Source organism: Sinocyclocheilus anshuiensis, unplaced genomic scaffold, assembly GCF_001515605.1.
Source record: "Sinocyclocheilus anshuiensis isolate Anshui unplaced genomic scaffold, SAMN03320099.WGS_v1.1 scaffold261, whole genome shotgun sequence".
Lineage (NCBI taxonomy): Eukaryota > Metazoa > Chordata > Actinopteri > Cypriniformes > Cyprinidae > Sinocyclocheilus > Sinocyclocheilus anshuiensis.
The window spans coordinates 534,223-556,309 of NW_015536515.1; the positions used below are offsets into that span (position 1 = coordinate 534,223).

Genomic DNA, 22,087 nt, shown 5'->3' on the forward strand with positions numbered 1-22,087 from the left:
ATACTTTTTGAGCACAAAGAAAACAAAAATAACATAATTTATTCAACAATTCTTCTCCCCCAAGTTACGTCTTCCACCATTTTAAAGTATCACAACACATACGCACGCTTTCCGCTAAGCATAAACAACGCTGATTACGCAGATTGCGTTCATGTGTGTGCTTTCTCCCCCGAATGTAAACAACGCTGATTACGTCGATTACGCTCTTGGGTACTCTCCAAAATGGCATGCAAGACCCCTTCAGAAACAATGTAATCCACTGCGTCTTCAGCGGCTCAGATGTCGGGAGTAAATGACGACTGCTATGTTCAGTACTGAAACACTACTGTCAATCAAACTATCATGGGCGGGGCCTGTCTGTGTGACGTCACACAGACAGGCATCTGAGATCGGCTCGATGTGAGAAAGGGGTAAAGATTTAACCAGATTTTAAAATAAACACTGGGTGGATTTTTATCATTATAGGGTGGTTGTGTACACACACTGCCAACACACATTTCAGTTCAAACAACTTGTAAAAGTGCATGTAGCATCATATGACCCCTTTAAGAAGCAAAATAAACTTTTTCTGAAAAATGTAAGTAAATGTATTTTGATTTAAGAATGTAATTTATTGATATTTGTACTGGAAAACAAGACAAAATACTTGCTAAGAAAGTCATATTTTGCACTGTAATTGCCATCCAGTGGAGAATAAAACAAAGCAAAGAAATCCCATAGACTTTCATTGAAAAAGGGAACCAAGCTACATCAACACAAGCAACCACACAGAAATGTGCTAAAAACTCACACAGAACTCTTTAAGAATCAGCACAGAGACACCCAAGCAATGGTGCAGCATGTTTTGCATGGGCAACTACCACTCTGTGCTTGAATAGTGATATTTTGCTAAGTCAGGAAAGCTGTGTGGACGTCTAGCTTATCAGATATGTTATAGTACAGAAGCAGTCCTGGAGATCACTTCATTTACTTTCACAGAATGCAGTAATACATCATAGTGACACGAGCAGCCAGCGGAGGAGGAACGTTTGCACGCTATCAAATCACATGCAAATGTGCAGATTTCCGCTGGTCAGCAAACTCCTGTGCCTTAAAGCCAAGCAGCGGTACGGAGCCCCCGCTGGGACAGACCATCATATTTATAGGCAGACGAGAGACTTGACCTTCAATGCTTGTGGAGGATCAGCCATTTCAGGGCTGTTCCACAGTATACTTAATGCAGAATATAGAAAGCTGCAGTGCCTTGTGCTCTATATATATATGGCCTGTCTGTGCATGTCAGAGTCTATTCTGGGAGTCATAAACCAGAGGATTGACCCCTATGTTTACTTTGCCATTAGTTTGCATTGTTGGGCTTGTTAATTATCCCAGTATTTTGGTTCAACTGGCCTTTTATTATATAATATATTAGTAATATATTGTAATATATTATTACAATTTAAAATAAATGTTTTCTAATTGAATATATTTTAAAATGTCATTTATTCCTGTGATTAAAGATGATTTTTTTTTATCATTACTCCAGTCTTCAGTGTGTCACATGATCCTTCAGAAATCATTCTAATATGCTGATTTGCTCCTCAAGAAAAATTTATATTTATTATCAATGATGAAAACGGCTGTGCTGCTTAATATTTTCATGGAAACCATTATTCATATTTTTTCAGGATTCGTTGATGAATGGAAAGTTTGAAAGAACAGCATTTATTTAAAATAGAAATCTTTTGTAACAGTATGAAAGTATTTACTGTCACTTTTGAACAATTTGATGCATCTTTGTTGAATAAAGGTATTCATTTTTTAAATACATAACTTATTTTGCACACCATGATATTTACATATTTAAAAATCTAATATCCTCTGACTAACTGACTAATCATCATTATCAAGTATGTGCAGATTCCTACTAGATAGGTTTGATAATGGCACTAAAAGTGTGCCATATGCAAATGGCCTTGATCTGGAAATGATACTGTAAATGCCACTCACCACGCATGTGCTGTGCAGAAATGAGGAATGTTCCCATGGCAACCAAACGACTATTCCTGCTGCGTTTCGCTTTCTTTGTCTCACATAAGTGGATATTCAATAGGCCAACAGGCATCTTCTGCACCTGTGACATCACATGCTCCGCTAGAGCCCCTTACACACAACGCCACATATAATCACTGCACACAAACGAGTGGGAAATCTGGAATATCACATGCATCTTTTACCAGGTAACCTACAAATGGGTTTAGTTTGATATAAAGCTGATTTTTTATGATTTTAGTCCATGTACTGTAGAAAAAGATCTTTAAAGGGATTGTTCACCCCAAAATAAAAACTGTATCTTTATTTATTAATTTAGTTCCTTATAGTTCCAAACCTGTATGCTGCTATATTTTCTATGGAATATCTAAGTAAAAATTTTGAAGAATATTCAAACGGCTTTTTCATAGAAACCAAACATTTAAAAAAGCAAAACAGCTTTAAAGTAGTCCATTTCATTCTGACTGACTCTCACAGACTGAATCTCAAATCTCAAAACACGCGTGTTGTACGTGTATGATTCACTAGTTTAAGTACGTGGAATGGAGAATAAATTTATTACCTAAAAAAAGACTTAAATTTCAGCTGAAGTCAACAAAGCATTTGACTCAACTGAAGCATTGTGTGACTACAGGAAACTATACCGTACACATCATTTTTCAAAGTTGTAAATAAAACAAAGATTATTGGAGTATGTTTTACAATAAAATACTATTTTCACTTCAAAGTTTCACTTTTAATTCAATGTGCTACTTGCCGTTTCTTTGTAATAATCATAAAAAATATTAGCAATTTCTGAGTGAAAATTGTTTCTATACCACATTTTGTACACTGTAAAATGACTTTTCAAAGTTGTAAATAAAACAAAGATTATTGTGGTATGTTTTAAAAGAAAATACCATTTCTGTACAAAAATTCATTTTTAATTTTATGTATTACTTGCAGATTCTTTGTAATTATTTGTGAAGTTCACTAGCAATTTCTGAATGAAAATTGTTTCTACACCAAATGTTTCTCAGTGTATAGTGCACAAGCCATATAGACTACAGTTATGATTCTATAATGGTGATTTTGGTTTGTTTTACAGGTTTGGAGCAAATGTCGAGATTTTTGGGTGTTCTATTTTGCAAAGCAACAACTGTACGTTTCAGTTCTCACTGTGCATCTTTCCACTCTTTCTCCGACTAGAGAAGGTCACAAGCTTCAGTTTTAAAATAAATGCCTTGAGTTTCTCAGTGTTAGATGAACAGTGTTCATGATCACTCTGATCACCATGGCAACACATTCTAAGTGCTATTTCACAGTGAAAACTAACAATGAATAAGCTTCAATTCAAGTGTGTGGGAAAGACTAGAATCACTAGGAATATACCAAAAATTCATATAAACACAAAATCCAAGGCGGTTGGTAGATCAAAGACAGTTTTGGTTTATACTACACTTTTAAAAATAAAGAGAGTTTTAACATCAATCCTACAGTAGAACCTTTTTGCATTCCCTGAAAAACCTTTCTGTAAAACATTCTTGAAAGAACAATTTTTTTTCTTAGTATGAAGAACAATTTAATATTCTAAAGAACCTTTTTCAACTATAAAGAATCTTTTGTGGAATGGGAAGGTTCCATGTATGTTAAAGGGATATTTCACCCAAAAATGTACATTTTATCATCATTTAGATATAGATATATTAGATATTTTGAAAAATGTTGGCAACCAAACAGTTGCTGGTAGCCATTGAATTCCATAATTAGATGTTTTTTTTCCATACTATGGAGGTCAATAGCCAGCAACTATTTTGTTATCGAATTCTTCAAAATATCTTCTTTTGTGTTCAACAGAAGAAATAAATTCATTCAGGTTTGGAACAACTTGATGGTGAGTAAATGATGACAGAATTTTTATATTTGGGTGAACTAGCCTAACCCTTTAAATGTTCTTCATGGAACCAACAATTCCAATAAAGAACTTTTCATTTTAAGAGTGTAACAGTCTCAAAATTGCTAAATGTTGGTCAATCAAGTACAATTATGGGCAAAATGTTGGCTTAAATATTAAACTATACACTCTAAAAAATGCTGGGTTAAATATAACCCAGCGGTTGGGTTGTTTTGACCCAGCGGTTGGTTCAAAACAACCCAACTGCTGGGTCAAAACAACCCAATAGTCTGATCACCATGGCAACACATGCTAAGCGCTATTTCACAGTGAAAACTAACAATGAATGAGCTTCAGTTCAAGTGTGTGAGAAAGACTAGAATCACTAGGACTACATACATATTTAACCCAGCATTTTTTAGAGTGTAGAGAGAGATATTCGCAAAAAAATTGACCAAAAGGCCAATCCTAACCACGTGCCAGGATGAAATGCCATCACACTGCCATTACATTACTATGTTCAGATCAAAGTTTAGTTCAAACTCTCTCACCTGGCCAGATCTTCTCATTGAAACCCACTGCTCTCCTTCAGGTCAGGTTAAACAGTGCAGGTCCCATCCTCAGTGTGTGACTGCCAAGACTCCCATTTTACACCGACTTCTCTCCATTAGGCACAGCTACAGCACCCTTACTTACTCACAAGAGCAGTGGGAAGTGGAAAATGATCATGTTTCTTGGCATAAACACGTGAGTGTTGATTGGCTGAGGGCTGATGTCCATCACCGTGACAACACGCTGCTGGCAACAGCAGCAGCCGGAGAGGAATATACTTAGGGACAGAAATAGATTTATGCTCACTATGGAGCGCCACAATCCCAGCGCAGAGGAAGGGAGGGAAAGCCGGAGGGAATCTGAGACGGAAGATGAACACAGACATAAGACAGCAAGGACATTAGTTTAGAATATCACACCTGCAGCGCGCCATACTGCTCAATGTGTGCGCAGAGCCGTGCTGTGTGGATTTATTAGAACAACCTAAACATAAAGTGTGAATATGAAACTAGATTTATATATTTTCTGAAGATAATGTAGCACTTGCATATGCAGAAAAATGTTAAGGCTGTTGAAGGCTACTAAATTATCTAAAACCTGCTGTTCACATATTACTACATGCCTTCTGTCGTCTGATTGATGGTTCACACTTTTTGTAAAAGGTTTTTCAGTATAATTGTAAAATCATCCACCTTCAGCTCGTGCTTCACGTGTCTTTTTGCTGTGAAATCTGATTTTTGTAAAGTAAACGTAAGGATAACTTTTATGTTGTTAGTGATATTTCAAGAAGAACACTTACTGGACTGAATCAACTTAGGTTTACTTGATTATCTATATTTCATTTTTTAGGAAAATCATGTTCAAATGTGAGTATCAAATATGATCATCAGGCTTTTGAGGAACGTTTCTTTGTTCGTCTCTCTATCATCATTGTATTGCATTGCTTTATGTTTTAATCATAAAACTAAGCATTTAAATATCATCTTACTAAGACAAATTATTGGAGATATAGAGTGACAACTGATATTTATATGTGTTTTATGTAAGTAGTCTGCTATACTGTTATAAAGATCTCACATTTTGTCCATTAAAATATCAGCATCTGCACCAAATTGCATAATTTTCACCCAGTTTGGGCCTCTGAATAAAACATTTTGCCCAGTTCTTATCATCCACAAGGGAAAAATTGTACATTCATCAATAAGCTAACAATAAAATCAACATGCTTCCGCAGCTCACATGATTTGAGACATTCATTCATGTCTATAACACAAATGCTTAAGTTTCTGATACAGATAACATGTTACAAATCACTAACGCCAGCATTTCAGCAATATAGTGTTAAAGGGTTAGTTCACCCAAAAATGAAAATTCTGTCATTAATTACTCACCCTCATGTCGTTTCAAACCCGTAAGACCTTCGTTCATCTTCGGAACACAAATTAAGATATTTCTGATGGAATCTGAGAGCTGTCTGACCCTGCATATACAGCAACGCAACTGAAATGTTCCCAAGTCCAGAAGCGTAGCAAGGAGATCTGTAAAATAATCCATGTGACATCAGTGGTTCATCCGCAATTAAACGAAGCTACGAGAATACTTTTTGTCCGCAAAAGAAAAAAAAAGGGAGAATTTTGGAGAATATCCGCTGGACGTAAACAACATAGGCTGTTCTGTGTCAGCTGCGTCACGCCAGGTCTGTTTCCTACGTTGTTGTGATTTGATCATAACGGAAACAGCGTATTCAGCATTCTCGTAGTTTCGTATAATTGCAGATGATCCACTGATGTCACATGGATTATTTTACAGATCTCCTTGCTACGTTTCTGGACTTGGGAACATTTCAGTTGTGTTGCTGTCTATGCAGGGTCAGACAGCTCTCAGATTCCATCAAAAATATCTTAAATTGTGTTCCGAAGATGAACGAAGGTCTTACGGGTTTGAAACGACATGAGGGTGAGTAATTAAAGACAGAAATACATTTTTGGGTGAACTAACCCTTTAATTTTGTTTCGTCATAATTTTCGTCAAAGACCTTTCTTTCACCGACGACAACGAGACGATAACGAACTAAAACCCTTTCTGAATTACAAAAACTATGACGTAAATCTATTGACATTTTCGTCAACTAATAAAAACGAGACGAAAATGTTAGGGAGGGACGATTTGGGAAGAGATTAATTCAGAACGAATCTGCTGCATGGTTCGGAGGTTAGATGTGTACATATGAACCGGCGGGACATAAGCTAACATACACTTGCTGCACATCGCATAAAACGTTAAAAAATGTCAATATGTGGGAGTAAGAGAAGAGCAGACATATGGATAAATCTGACGACGCAAGAGAGAACTCAATTCGGTCGGGTTTTCTGAACGCAGACACTGAAGCACACACACACAGAAAGCGCATCTCACAGCGCATGAGTCGCATGAACAGAGCGAACATCATTACACACAAAATGATGTCGAATTGTCCGTTTCGAGAGTATTCACGTAAACACAGTTCATTACGTATTAACTGAATGTAAACAGTAGGGATAACGTGTATCAGTACACTGCATCCATTGCAGCTGTGCATTCGGTTTTAAAGGGACAGCAGCCTAATTTAGTTGCTATTGTCCGAGTCATTGATGTTAATCAAGCAACAACATAGAGGAGAAACAATAATGTACAGTATGTGGAAAATAATGTGTTTTTTGAACCTTAAACCGCAAAAACACATTTCATTAGTAATCATTTGGTGAATCATTACACCAAATACACAAAATAATGTTATTTTTAGCAACATCATATGACCCGTTTAATGCTCGTGTGACCGAGTAACGTAAACGCATCTGCTCTAGTGAGCTCGCGCCGCGTGGCAGTTTGAACTTTGATCCCAGCGGATAAACGGTCCGTGTGGCGCGATTCAAATGAGTCGCACTGTTTCATTCCGCTTTTGGTGCATAAACTTATATGGAACATTTGTCGAACTCCTCAGTTTTCTCGAGTAAAATTATATCGTGGAAATTATCGTTATCAAATTATCGCCCAGCCCTACCCCTTACCATACTGTGATGCCGTGTCCCGGCGCGACGAGACAAAACCAATAAAACCCATTACAAAAGAGACATTTGTTGCATCCAGTGGGGACATAATTACTGATTATAATGACTTATACTGTCTTTCTATCGTCAGTGGCAAATTCTTTAAATATGAAAGCATACTTACAGGTTGTGAGTCACAACAGCCGGCATTGTAGGTTCAGGAAACAGTCCTCTGTTAAATGCGTTGCACACACACGAATATTTGGTTTGAACTGTTCTGGAACAGTGTTGTAAATACAACTTAACCACTGATTTCTAGTTGTGCCCTCTATAGGAAGACCAAACAAAGTAGTTTCGCTTTCAGAACAAAACACACAGCGTCTCCACGACATGGCGGCAGAGGCAGCAACAATACTACAGCGAGAATGAAAGTTACGCCTTCTTTCTTTGCGTGAACATTTGGACGTGTTATGCAAATCTTCCCACACAGTGATGTAGACATGTGGGGGCGTGTTTAAACTTTTATAAAGAATATCTCTTTGGGTTTGAGACTTTAGTCTTTGCAACTTTAGGGATCTTATCTATTCACGAACAGCTTGTAACATTCCAAAGAGAAAGGAAAAATTGAAATCGCATCATATGACCCCTTTATCGACGCCATTGTTTACAATACACCCGGAGCACATGCAGCTGAGGTGAGGGGCTGGACGTTTAGACGCGCACTAGAGGCGGTTTTGCCAATCACAACACACTGGGCTAGCTAACCAATCAGAGCCCATCGTCTATTTCTGAGGGAGGGGCTTCATAAAAGAAGGAAATGATCAGTGTGTTTCTCAGAGAAGGGACAGAGAGCGGTGTGGAATAAAAGTCAATTATGTGAAAAATAATGTGTTTTTTTAAAAACGAAGCATTAACACATGTTAGACTGAACCCCATAAACACAATCAAGCCTAGAAAAAAACAGTGAACCACCCCTTTAACATTTATTTTATTTCAACTAACAAACATGTTTTTTTATGTTTTAGTTAACTTTTTAGTTTCCAATCGAATTAAACAATTTAAGGAGCATTGAGGGTCAGTAACTAAAGACTAACATTTTTTATGTAAGGCTGAACTTTAAAAATAATGCATAATGCATCCCCTGTTATGACACATTATATGATTTGTTAAGCAACCAGATTGACTTTTCTGTACATCTAATAATGGCACTGCATCTAATCGTGTTATAAACAGAAAAACTGTCACTGGGGTGGGACCCTTTCAAAAGTGACTAATATGTACTTTTAAAGTATTAATATGCATCTTTAAGTCAAGTCAAGTCGAGTTTATTTGTACAGCGCTTTTCACGATACCCTTACATCTTTAAGGTACTAATATGTTCCATTTAGGAGTAATAAGATACAAAGATGTACCTTTTAGATTTTGTACCTTAGAGTTCCGGCCCAGTGACAGCTTTGTATCTTTTTTTTCTGAGAGTGCAGCACATGTAGTGCACATGCTGAAAGCAGGACGAAATCCCCTCGCAGACCCCCTCATTCTGTTGTACTACACGTAATGGAAGATTGGCTCTGGAAGCCCAAAGGTCCTTCCTACTTTACCTCCCAGTGGCAGGCTCACCCCGCTCCAGACACCTGCCAAAACACACACACACACACACACTTGCATTTGGAAAGCATGATGAAAGATGGAAAACGGGCCAAAAAGGGAATCTCACATGTAAGGGGAACATTGTGTTGCTAATTGTGAATTTTTCCCCCAGCAGAGTGAGTCAAAGCGGCTGTGATGTTCATAAACAGTGCAGGACTATTCTTGGCACAGCTGGCCTGAATAACTCAGATAGGGAGTTTCTGATATGGGAGCAGTGGCACGTGTGCAGCATGTGATGCTCTCCGATTCCAAAGACGGCCATGAGCAGAGCATTATGGGTAGCTCAGGCTGCCACACACTGCTTTATTCAAACGAACATAAGCTAGATAAGTAAGACCCCATGCTGTGATAGTTAACTGCTGTTAACAAAAACTATTAAAATATTTTTGTATATTTAAATAAAGCTGAAATAAAATATATAAAAAAATACATTAAAATTAGATTTAATGTAAAAAAAAAAAAAACCCTAATGAATAAAAAAGCACAAAAAAATATTAAAGCTTAAACAAAACAGACAATATAAAAATATAATAAAAATATAATTTAAAATATTAAACTTTAAATATTTTAATAACTTAAAATATAAATCAAAATATTAATATATTATTTTTCAATGAATAATAAATAATCATCTTTATCTAAGTGCTTTATCTAAGACACTAACATAAAATATTATACGATAAAATATTATATAATTATTTAAATATTTTGCTCACCTGTTTTTATGGATGTTCTGGAATACAAAAAAAAAAAAGGTTTACAACCAGACACTGTGATGCTAAACTTCATATATCGGTTTATTCATTTTAAAAAATAATTGTGCAAATAAACAAAATATTAATTTATCTCATAATATGAAAATGTTGTTTTCAAAAGACAGCTGGCTTCAGATTAAGACCTTAGTTTTTATTTATTTGTTTTTTAATATAGCACGTTTAAGATGCTTTATTTGCCAGTGTATTTTCGATTCTAAATATCATTAATGATAAAAAAAAGTGTTTTTTTAGAAATTCAAAATGTAACAGCATAAAAAAATAATTAAAACAAACAATAGGTGCTGCAAAAACAGGGTTTTTTTCAGTTGTTTTAATGTCTGCCAGGCAAAAACGTTCACTTCTGTTCATTTAGCAAAGTAGCAGCACACCTCTCCAGTTTGCGTCCCATACCAGGAGACACTACGCAACAATTAAACATTAGAATTCGTTCATAAAGATGTAAATTTTAAATATATATTATTTTTGTAACCTTATTTTTTAAAGTCCCCCTGCAGTCACTAATTTCATCCCTTAAAACTCATCTTTGATAATCAAAATGACATATTAAAAAGTTTTTTTGTTCCCATGAAAATAATTTCTTAACATACTAAAATGGCTTGAATGGAACTCTATACCCTTACCTCATTTAGTATTCATGGAATGCGTTTTTTCACTAAATTGTGATGAGCTAATTGCACAATTAATTTCTTAAAGGGATAGTTCACCCAAAAATGGAAATTCTGTAATTACTCACCCTCATGTGACGTTCCAAACCCGTAAGACCTTTGTTCATCTTCAGAACACCAATTAAGATATTCTTGATGAAATCCGAGAGCTTTCTAACCCTGCATAGACAGCAAGGGAACTACCACGTTCAAGGCCCAGAAACGCAGTAAGGACATCGTTAAAATAGTCCATGTGACATCAGTGGTTCAACCATAATTTTATGAAGCTACGGGTTTGGAACGACATGAGGGTGAGTAATTTTTAGGTGAACTATCGCTGTAATTACATCGCGTCTACTATTTTGTAATATTGAGCGGATTCAGAGCGTGCAGAACTCAGTACTGAACAAAACTCCAGTGTTTTGAATGGTGAGTGGATTCTGTCTAACTTAATTAACTCCGATTGGCTATTGCAATCATGAAATCAACAGATATGTCTGTGATTGGCTACACTGCTCAACGCTGCAAAAACACACTGTAAATAGAAACCTATTTACAGCCCCGCCCCACAGGTTGATGGGATTGGTTACATGTTTGTGACTTAGAAAACGGGGGTGGTTTCAAACTGGGTTTTTGAGACTGTCTTGGTACACCAAAGATTTAAGGAGAAAATGCTCAGCAATGTTGTTGACTGCTGAATTTGCACATGGTTTGTCTTTAAGCATATGAAAAACACCAGACGGACATGTAATCACAGGGGTTATTTAAATGTAAAATGTGTGGATAAAAAACCCATAGTCCCTTCAGTCATGTGCTTCATTATTCCTAAAGGCAACAGCTAACTGTGGCGCCATCCTCTGGCTACACCGCACCAGTCAGTCGCAGGGTCCAAGCCCAGGAGCAGGGCATCTGACCGGGGGCCAGCTGGGGCAGACGAACCTTTAGACCAGTGGGTTTCATGGACTCCCACGAGAGGGACTGATATCCAAGCATCACCACCTGATTTGGAAATTAGTTTTGAAACAAGAAAATAATGTGAATGTACTGAAACTTCTGCATTAATCAGTTCTGAATAATTAAATAAATAATGCAGTCATTTGATAAAAACTGAGAGACTCAATCAGAATCGGGACATACACTTCTCAAACTCATACTACCGTTAAAAATTGGGGTTGGGAAGATTTTTTTATGTTTTTGCAAGAAGTCTTTTATGCTCAACAAGGCTTTAAAACATTTATATTGTCAAATATTATTATAATTTAAAATAACTATGTTCTATTGTCATTTATGTTCAAATATAATTTATTCGTGTGATCAAAACTGAATTTTCAGCATCAATACTCCAGTCTTCAGTGTCACGTGATCCTTCAGAAATCATTCTAATATGCTTATTTGCTGCTCAAGAAATATTTCTGATTATTATCAGTGTTGAAAACAGTTGTGCTGCTTCAGATTTTCGTGGAAACACTTTTTTCAGGATTATTTCATGCATAGAAAGTTCAAAAGAACGGCATTTGTTTGAAATAGAAATATTTTGTTACATTATAAATGTCTTTACTGTCACTTCTGATCATTTTAATGCATCCTTGTTGAATAAAAGCAATCATTACTGTGACTAAGGTAGGGTTGGTTGCTAACATTTAAAGGTAGGCGCTTAGCGAACAATCAATTGTTACATTTTGATTCTTTTTGATATCTACAGTATAAATTACCTGCGTCTTAGACGATGATACAACTGGGTCGCTCAGAACAATATAGCCATCAGCGGGCCATGAAAGGAAAATAGCATAGATTGCGTTCTTCTGATTCCACGTATACCTGTTATGACAAAACAAAACCATACTTTCATTAAAAAGCAAATAAAGGTGAAAAAGATAAAAGCATGAAATGAAACACAGACCTTTGCTCAGTATGTAACAGTACATGATAATGTAACTGACCAAACTCCAGGAGTGACAGTGTCGTTCTGAACTCTCCATGCGCTGCTGTTGTAAATGGCCTCTCCGTTGACCTTGAGCCACTTGCCCATCTGTCGCAGACGCTCCTCAAAGATGGGCACGATGTGGCCGTCGTGTGTGGCACCCACGTTCAACAGCAAATTCCCCCCGCAGGACACGGTCTCAACAAGAGACTGGAAGACAAGCAGGGGACTTCTCAATGCTCAGATTTTGCATAGATACACTAGCGTTCAAAGGTTTGGGCTCAGTAAGATTTATTTTTATGAAATACTTTTATTCAGCGATGTGAGAGGAAAGACATTTATAATGTTACAAGAGATTTCTATTTTTTTGAACTTTCCATTCATCAAAGAATCCTGAAACTGTTTCAGATATTAAACAGCACAACTATTTTCAGCATATGTTTCTTGAGCAGCAAATCAGCATATTAGAATGATTTCTGAAGGATCATGTGACACTGAAGACTGGAGTATTGATGCTGAAAATTCAGCTTTGTACCACAGGAATAAAGTCTATTTTAAAAAATATTTAAATATAAAACAGTTATTTTAAATTCTAATAATATTTCCACAATATTACTGTTTTAACAGTATTTTTGATCAAATAAATGCAGCCTTGGTGAACATAAAAGACCCAAAGCTTTGAACATTAGCATATGCCTGGACAATATATTTTCTTAAACTATGTGAATTCACTTTCTAACCTTTTATTTCGATTTAAAATCATATAAAAATAGATTTTTATATTGTCATAACAGATAAAACAGTGTATGCCCATGCAAATCTCTCTACCACAATGCTCTAAATGGTTGTTAATACATTGATATACAGTTGCTAGGGGATTGTGTGTGGTTGCTAAGTAGTTTTTTACTGGAAAAAGAGGCACACCCAAGCCTTAATGATATTATGATACCCACAATATACTCACACACCATTTGAAGTTTCAGTTTCAGTTTAATTTAAGTTTATTGCCACATCAGCTATGACTAATTTCCTCAATACATCACAATGTTCATCACAATTACAAATGGATCCAGGCATTAAAAATTAAAATGTACTGTAGCTCAAGAAAGACACTGGCTTGCTGCAGCATTCCTCATGTGTAAGTCACTCTCGCACACAAGCAGCTGAATGAATGTAAAAGTAAACTCACTGCTATCAGCTGCTCAATGGTGAGGAAGTCGCTGAAGTTGGTGTCTCTCCTGTACCCCCATGACTTCTTGTCAATGGTCATGCAGTTCTCCCACTTGTGTTTCAGCAGGTGTCCGGGGTTGTAGCGATCTGAGCAGGTGTAATATCCGCCATGCTTACATATAGTGCCACATCCCCAGCGGTCATTGGTCACAACAGTGTCACGCACAGGGCTGAAAACACACATTAGCCATCGGTTCGGCTACATGACAGCAAAGACACCTTCACTTAGAAAGTTCCAGTATGTAACCGGTTTCCATTCTCTAAGATTATATTTATGATCTAGCAAATTTACAAAGCAAGATCCAAGATAAAATCTAAATTAAGTATCTTTTAGTTCATGTAAATCACAAAACATAATGGTTTTACAGTAGAAGTTTTATCAGTGATTGATTTTTCTGAGGCTACGCTCTGGTGATCATTTTAAAACAGGATGTTTTTTTTTTACATCAAAGTGGTATTAAACTTGCTATATGAATACAAAAATTTGTTAAAATGGTTTTAAAATAAAATGGGGAAATTAATGCGAAATATGGCAATTTTTGGGGTACAATCTACAAATCAGAAAGGATGACGTAGTCTTTGATCATGTCTAAATATCCAAATACAATGCAAAACCTAATTGAAGTAATTATAAAATGACATATATGTATTTCATAGGGCAATACAGGCATCTAGAGGTTATACCATTGTATGACATGATTTTCTTTATTTTATTCCCATCAATCTGCTTTCAATGCAATGGATTTTAAATAACGTTGCTACCTATTTTTAACTTAAACACAGTATTAATAAAAAAAAATATATATATATTAATTAATTTGTTTTCTAATATTTGTATTATTTTATATAGAAATAAATGTTGCATAATTTAGAGGTGAATATAATCTAATACGATGAAATCCTCTCAAAAAATGTTACGCTTATTGTCTATGGGCTGTATTGACCACAAGGGTCACAATTACACCAGAATTGCAGTGGGTTAAAGGAATGAAATAGACTTTGAATTGGATATTTTTCTCTATCTGTTGGCTTCTCGGTTTCAACCTCACTGTGTAACTATGAACGACACTTCCGTTTATGTGGCCTTACCTCTCATTATAAAGCCAGGCGAGGAACCCTGTGCTGTTCCAGTAAGAGTCGGGCGCATCTCCGTCACCATCAGACCACAGCACCTCAGGTTTGTACTTGTTGACGATCTCGAACAGTTCGGGCAGGGTCTTTGTGGTAGGAAACACACTGGTATTGAAGGACTTGTCAGCATCAGCTTTGTACAGAGGGTTAAACCACTCAAATAAAGAGTGGTAGAGACCCAGACGCAAATCACTGTGTGCCCGCAGAGCGGTGGCGATCTCATCCACCAGATCCCGCTTCGGCCCGACATCCACTGCGTTCCACATCCACGAGTACTTCGAGCCCCATAGTGTAAACCCTGAGGATTTGAAACATATTTGTGGGTGAATCTCACAAAAGCATGTTTGGGTTATATATATACACTGCCGTTCAAAAGTTTGGGATCAGAACGATTTTTATTACTTTTTAAAGAAGTCTCTTATGCTCATCAAGTCTGCGTTTATTTGATAAAAAATACAGAAAAAAAACTGTAATATTGTGAAATTTGTGAAATATTATTCAAATTTAAAATATGTGTTGTTTATGTGACTATAACGTAAAATATAATTTATTCCTGTGATGCAATGCTGAAATTTCAGCATCATTACTCCAGTCTTCATTGTCACATGATCCTTCAGAAATATCAATGTTGGAAACTTTTTTTTTTTTGGAACCTGTGATACTTTTTCAGGATTCTTTGATGAATAAAGAGTACAAAAACAACAGCATTTACTTAAAATAGAAATCTTTTGTAACAATATACACTACCATTCAAAAGTTTTATTCAGCAAGGATGTGTAAAATTGATAAAAAGTGACAGTGAAAAATTATATTGTTACAAAAGGTTTCTATTTTGAATAAATCAAGCGTAGCGTTAGTTCTGGCAGGTCATGTTAGTCAAGCTCGCATCAGCTGACTCTCAGCTGATCCACGTCTACCTATAGGATCACGACACCAATCATAATTCCCTTCATAAGGTCCCTTCAGTCATTATTCAGCAGCTATCGCTTCGCTCAGGAACTAATCACCCACCTCCATCCCCAGCTCCTCCTCTCGTCCAGTCAGGACTTGGCAGTGAATATATCATTGAGTCAGTCCACTGAATCATGTTGTTAAAATAATCACGTAGAACATTAATGGTTCTTTTTATTCATCAAATAATCCTGAAAAAAGTATCACAGTTTCCAAAAAAAACAGCAAAAACTGTTTTTGGAAAAAAAATCATCATATTAGAATGATTCTGAAGGATCATGTGACACTGAAGACTGGAGTGCCGTTCAAAAGTAAAATATATATATTATTGTGCATTCATGACAAAATTATGCATCTTCTCTCTCCTATATTTTCTATATAATTTATTTGATTGTCCTGAGATGACTCCTTGAAATGTCAATAAGTATAAATTGTAAATTGTATAATTCATAATTCATAGTGCTTACTTCCAAAAAACGAAAATGTGGCAGTATTTTAGAGTAAAATTACATAGAATGCAATGTTAAACCATTTACTGTTTTACCATTTTCATTGTATACGGTAAATTATCTTATGGTTTTTCCGTAGACTTTATTTACAGTATTTTTCTTACAACAATTATTACAGTGTAACTATGTAAACTAATTACAGTTGACAGATACACTGCAGTTGGTGCAAACCTTCATGATGTTTGGTTGTGAGGACAATATATTTGGCTCCAGACGAGGCAAAAATGTCAACCCACTCTTTAGGATCAAAGAATTCAGCCCGGAACTGAGGAGCAAATTTTGCGTAGGTGAAGCCAGGTGGGTAATTCTGCTCCATAAACTTCACATAAGACGGGAGTTTCTGGCCCTGCCAATACCACCTGTTGGAAAACAAAACTATTAAGTACAATTAACCTCAAATATATAAATAGAAACATAGACAAAGTGACCAGCCTCCACTGAAACGGCTCCTTTTTATAAAAGTGTACCTGTCAAGGCTATTTTTATCTTGAAATAAATATGAAAATTATAGTTTGATTAAAGAAAATGAAGCTTACTTTGTAGGACCATTTGGATATTTTGCATTGCATTCTGACATTATTTTTATGAATGTTATGCACAATGTAATGCATAAAATCTAATTCTTACTACTGTAATGAGGAAAAAATGTATTTCACACATCACTGGCATTTTACTTTAATTAAGGTTAGATTACTTTTGTATTACAGTGTTTTGCTATAAAACCCAAAAGTAAAATGTCTAGAGAAGGCATGTGGAAATGTGTTTAACTGCATGAAAATAGTCACTTTTTTTGTGTGTGGTGATTATATTTTCATGTTTTCAGTGGTGTATAAAGTACCTGAAAGCCATACTCAAGTAAAAGTACAGATATCCTACCAGAAAATGACTTTGGTAGAAGTTGAAGTCACCGTTTAGAATATTACTTGAGTAAAAGTCTTAAAGTATGTGATATTTATTGTACTTAAGTACAAAAAGTTGTGGAAGTCGTGGCCTAATGGTTAGAGAGTCGGACTCATAACCCAAAGGTTGTGGGTTCGAGTCTCGTACCGGCAGGGATTGTAGGTGGGGGGAGTGAATATACAGCGCTCTCTCCCACCTTCAATACCACGACTGAGGTGCCCTTGAGCAAGGCACCGAACCCCCAACTGCTCCCCGGGCGCCGCAGTATAAATGGCTGCCCACGGCTCCGGGTGTGTGTTCACGGTGTGTGTGTGTTCACTGCTGTGTGTGTGCACTTTGGATGGGTAAATGCAGAGCACTAATTCCGAGTATGGGTCACCATACTTGGCCACATGTCACGTCACTTTAAAAGTATTTTATAAATCTTAAATATACTTAAGTATTTAAAGTAAAAGTACAAGTAAATGCAAAATGGAAAAGAAGCAAATAAATAATATATATAACATGTTCATACACAGCTTGAGTAGCAAGATTGTCTTCAGTTTTAACTCTTTCTTCCATTTTGCATTGCTGGGTAAGAATAAGAAGCACTTCATCCGGTAGTGTCTTTCATTGACGCTTGGCACTCTTTTTTTTGTTGTCCTTTTTCTCTATCAAATCTTTTAGTAATCATCATAAATCATGAGAAGTAATATTGACAAAGAAATCTAGACATTTGTGACAGAAAAATGCATTAAAAAAAATTTAATAGAGTTTGGATGGCACCCAGTGGCTGTTTGTGGTATAACACCCTAAATAAAATCTCACAGGAACCTTAATTTTTTTCATATCAACTTCAAATTTGGAACATAACTTATTTAGACATAAGGCTTTAATTTTATACCAATTTTAGAGTAAAACCTGTTATATAAAATATTTATTATATATAAAATAAAATTAATATAGTGCATTTTCTTTACAGTAAATTTAAACTACCATAACTTTTTGATACTTTAATTTTTTTACGTTTTTTAATTCAACTTTTGCGATAATCTGCTGATTTTCTTCTTTAAAACGAGACCAAACTTATGTCTGTATTCCAAAGTGTTCATAAATTACAACAATTTACAGTCCTGCAACTGACGGTGACAGGGGTTAAGATTTATAAAATACTTTTCGTACTTAAGTACAATAAATATCACATACTTTAAGACTTTTACTCAAGTAATATTCTAAACGGTGACTTCAACTTCTACCAAAGTCATTTCCTGGTAAGATATCTGTACTTTTACTTGAGTATGGCTTTCAGGTAGGCCTACTTTATACACCACTGCAGGTTCCACCCTTATCGAAATCGTCAATCATCATCAGTTACTGACGTCCAACATCAAATATATGTCATAATAAACAGCATGCACAACCCTAAAAATGACAGATTTCGAAGTGAAACAAGATATTCAACAAGAAAGAAGACTGAATGTGGAAAAATGGCCTACTCCCAAAATATACTTAAGTATTGTAACGAAGTATTATTACTTCGTTACATTACACCACTGCATGTTTTGTTGTTCTCCTTACCAAATAGTACAGTACCACAGTACAGTGAAATATCAGATGCAATTTTAATATACCATATCATAACTGAATGATAAACATATGCATCATTTACTAGGTTATTTACATCGCAATCGAGGGTATTTCAAACAGCACCGTGGTGTTGTTGTTTCTGGTGCTTTTTTGTTAGTGTCAGTCGCATTGTATTCGTGCTGATGCTTTTTTGCACTTACCAGAACCATTCACTGCCATAGCTGGGAACTGAAAACACTCCCCAGTGAATGAATATGCCGAATTTGGCTTGATCGAACCATTCCGGTAGAGGTCTCGAATCAATGGATTCCCACGTAGGCTCATATTGACCAACAGAGCTGCCAATCAAGAGTAAATAAAGGGGGACACTCCACTGATACATTGTGCTGCTACTGTCCCTTATTTAGTCATCATAAGAGGGTTGTTTCAAATCACATGATGTTGTTATCTACATAAACACAACACGTGATTGGTTGCACATCTGCCAAATTACAAAAAAAACTTTAAAATACAGAAACTGCTGACGCTTCCACATATTGAAACCGGGAAACAAGCCAGCGTGAAGGCTTATGAATATTAATTACGTACCACGACGACGTTCGCCGAGTAGTTCTAAATGACGATTGGCTGGAACGCTGGGTGACCTAATTAATATTCATGATATAAACCTTCCCCCTAGTGGGATTCCGTCACATCCGGTTAAGCTGTTTATATGTCTGCTGATCTGTCGTGTTAGAACGATCTGAAAAATATAAACCCATGCAAGGATATATCGACTGTCACTGTCATATATCTGCTGAGGAATTTGACAGCGTAAGAGATACAAGTGCAAGGTTCATTCAGTAATACTATGAAACTCTCTGAGGAGTTCCTTAATGATTGTGTTTTATATTTTAGGACATTGATGATGTCATTCAGGAGTCTAAAAAGGTAGCTCTGTTAGTCTGTATTCTCTTTCAGGATGTTACCATATTAAGAGTGCAATAATATTGTTTCATTTTCAGGCTGGGCTTGTTGCCCTTCTTGCAGTAGCAGAGCATGCTGGTGAATTTGAGAAAATTATACAGCTCTCACAAAGGTATATCTGATATCTTACTACATCATATTTTTTAGCAAACTCAATATTAAGCGGCTTTAATGTTTTATAGGTTCCCAGGATTCGTCATGCCATGTCTTGGAGTTCATCCTGTCCAAGATCCAGCACAACCCAGGGGTGCCTTACCCGAGGTCTGAAATATGTGCATATAAAGACAAATTATTTTATTTACTGTCTTACACCTGACACTGTTTCCTTCTTTTCTACCCCACAGGATTTAGATGCAGCATTACCACTGATCGAGAAATACAAAGAGCACATTGTGGCTATTGGCGAGGTTAGACATACAGTATATTGTATGTCTAACTAGTTGTTCTTGTGGGTTATAGGTAGAGAATAGACTTATGTAGTAGATAGGAATAGTTCATAACATAACTTGCTAACCAATGGATCCTCTGCTGTCAGAATGAGAGTTCAAATGATTAGTGTTATGATGTTTTAATGTGTATCATCATGTACAGGTTGGCCTGGATTTCACGCCACGTGTAGTCAACAATGATGCTGGGAAAGTCGGTCAGAGACAGGTGCTCATTCGACAGGCTGAAATCGCAAAACAATTGAATCTGCCTCTGTATGTCGCTCTCCTGGATTTGTATTTTTGGGGTAATAATGTTGTGGTCTTCCATATAGCACTGCATTTTGTCTATTAGGAACGTACACTCAAGATCTGCTGGACGACCAACTATCCATCTTCTGAAGGAGTTGGGTATGCATAACAAAACAATGCATTGACAAGGACTGTTGCATAAATTGGTTGCTTTTCATGATCATGGCATCTGTTTTCAGGTGTAGAGAATGCACTTCTTCATGCATTTGACGGAAAACCTTCGGTTGCGATGGAGGGTGTAAAAGCTGGTTATTTTTTCTCAATACCTCCATCCATTGTCAGAAGCGATCAGGTAAATCTAACCTACGTTTAATAACATTTGACTTCTCATGCCAGTATTTGCAAGGTCTGTTTACAGTATGTGCTCTACTAATAGACATACTACTAATCAGGAATAAACTATAATATCACTATAATATTTCACACACACACACACACACACACACACACACAAAAGCAAATGATGATTGATGATTTGTTTTCTTTTTATCTTGTTGTAAATATGTCTAACAAGATTTGTTTTGGTCTATGAACTATTGTTTTGCTTAATGACATTTTCATGGGTGTCTTCTGTAGGCCTGAATAATTTGTTAAAAATGTATGACAATCATAATTTTTCTCTAAAAAAATGTAATTAGACGGGGCACAATGTTTAATTTATTTCATACTAATGCACGAAAAAATAAAGCTGTATTAAACTTTTGTTCTATATATATATATATATATATATATATATATACACACACACATATAATATCAAATCAAAACTCTCCTACTTCAGACATTCTCTCAACCAAATTCATGAGGTTTATGATTTCAAATTTTAGTTTGGTTAATTAGTGCACATATATATAAATTACAGAATTGTCTACAAACTAATTTTGAGCATTTAAAAAGAAGCTTTTCTAAGAAAATCTCATGAGAGACATTCACTTGAGCGTGTACAAACTTGAAACTGGTGGTGTATATCTGTTTGTGTAAATTCTATGTGATTAAACACAATTTATTAGTCACACATCACATGTTTGTCCACCTTTTACAAGAAGCAGAAGCTTGTGAAGCAGGTTCCTCTGGAGAGCATGTGTTTAGAGACGGATGCTCCTGCGCTCGGGCCTGAAAAGCAGGTAACGGTGGATTACATAAACATAAATGATCAAATGTTTCTGAAATGTATTTACATCTGTGGTTTTACTCTAGGTGAGGAATGTACCAAGGAATATCAGCATCAGTGCCGAATATATTGCAAAAATCAAAGGTGTTCCCTTGGAGAAGGTCATAGAGTTCACTACCCAGAATGCCCTGCACCTCTTCCCCAAATTAAAAACATTTATCAAAGCTTGACATTAATGGGCTCCTCTGCAAAGCTGCTTTTTTAGCAAAGTTGTTTTGTTGTGCAGAAATTGTGATCAAGATACAAATGTATGTATAATGCCATTTTTTTTAAGAGGTCATGTTTATTTTCACTTATCTGACTTAAAAGTGTAAAGATTAATGCACTTTTTTAGTGCATTATGTATGTTGGGTTTGAAACATTTATTTTCGTCAGTGTTCCTTAAAATTTTGACCACATTGTTTAATAAATATATTGACATATGTCACAGCTGGTCTAAAAATAGCATCTGTTCTT

General features: G+C 36.0%; 3 protein-coding genes across 5 annotated transcripts in view; 1 reads left to right on the top strand and 2 right to left on the bottom strand.

The window, feature by feature from the left end:
- The window catches only part of hivep2b (HIVEP zinc finger 2b), a 17,843-nt gene extending 13,320 nt beyond the window's left edge, over positions 1–4,523 (bottom strand). For both annotated transcript variants that reach the window (XM_016491506.1, XM_016491496.1), the window contains exon 1: positions 4,456–4,523. The gene's annotated coding sequence lies outside the window, so the exon portion shown is untranslated. The remainder of the gene's footprint in view (positions 1–4,455) is intronic.
- Positions 4,524–11,392: 6,869 nt separating this feature from the next.
- fuca2 (alpha-L-fucosidase 2) lies at positions 11,393–19,309 on the bottom strand. Its single transcript, XM_016491517.1, has 7 exons — positions 18,958–19,309; positions 16,463–16,650; positions 14,790–15,129; positions 13,660–13,870; positions 12,490–12,680; positions 12,262–12,367; positions 11,393–11,548 (listed from the first exon to the last, which is right to left on the bottom strand). The coding sequence occupies exons 1-7, from the start codon at positions 19,137–19,139 to the stop codon at positions 11,411–11,413; spliced, it is 1,356 nt and encodes a 451-aa protein (XP_016347003.1). The 5' UTR covers positions 19,140–19,309; the 3' UTR covers positions 11,393–11,410.
- A 156-nt stretch (positions 19,310–19,465) lies between these two features.
- On the top strand, positions 19,466–21,986 carry LOC107692471 (putative deoxyribonuclease TATDN3). Of its 2 annotated transcripts, none has more exons than XM_016491532.1 (10): positions 19,466–19,570; positions 19,655–19,687; positions 19,762–19,835; positions 19,906–19,984; positions 20,068–20,130; positions 20,315–20,424; positions 20,504–20,559; positions 20,640–20,752; positions 21,504–21,584; positions 21,658–21,986. In XM_016491532.1, exons 1-10 carry the CDS (start codon positions 19,517–19,519, stop codon positions 21,799–21,801), a joined length of 807 nt encoding a protein of 268 aa, XP_016347018.1. In that variant the 5' UTR covers positions 19,466–19,516; the 3' UTR covers positions 21,802–21,986. The 2 variants fall into 2 exon arrangements, with proteins under 2 accessions (XP_016347018.1, XP_016347025.1); XM_016491539.1 differs by having other exon boundaries at positions 19,468–19,570; positions 21,507–21,584; positions 21,658–21,983.
- The last annotated feature ends 101 nt before the right edge of the window (positions 21,987–22,087 follow it).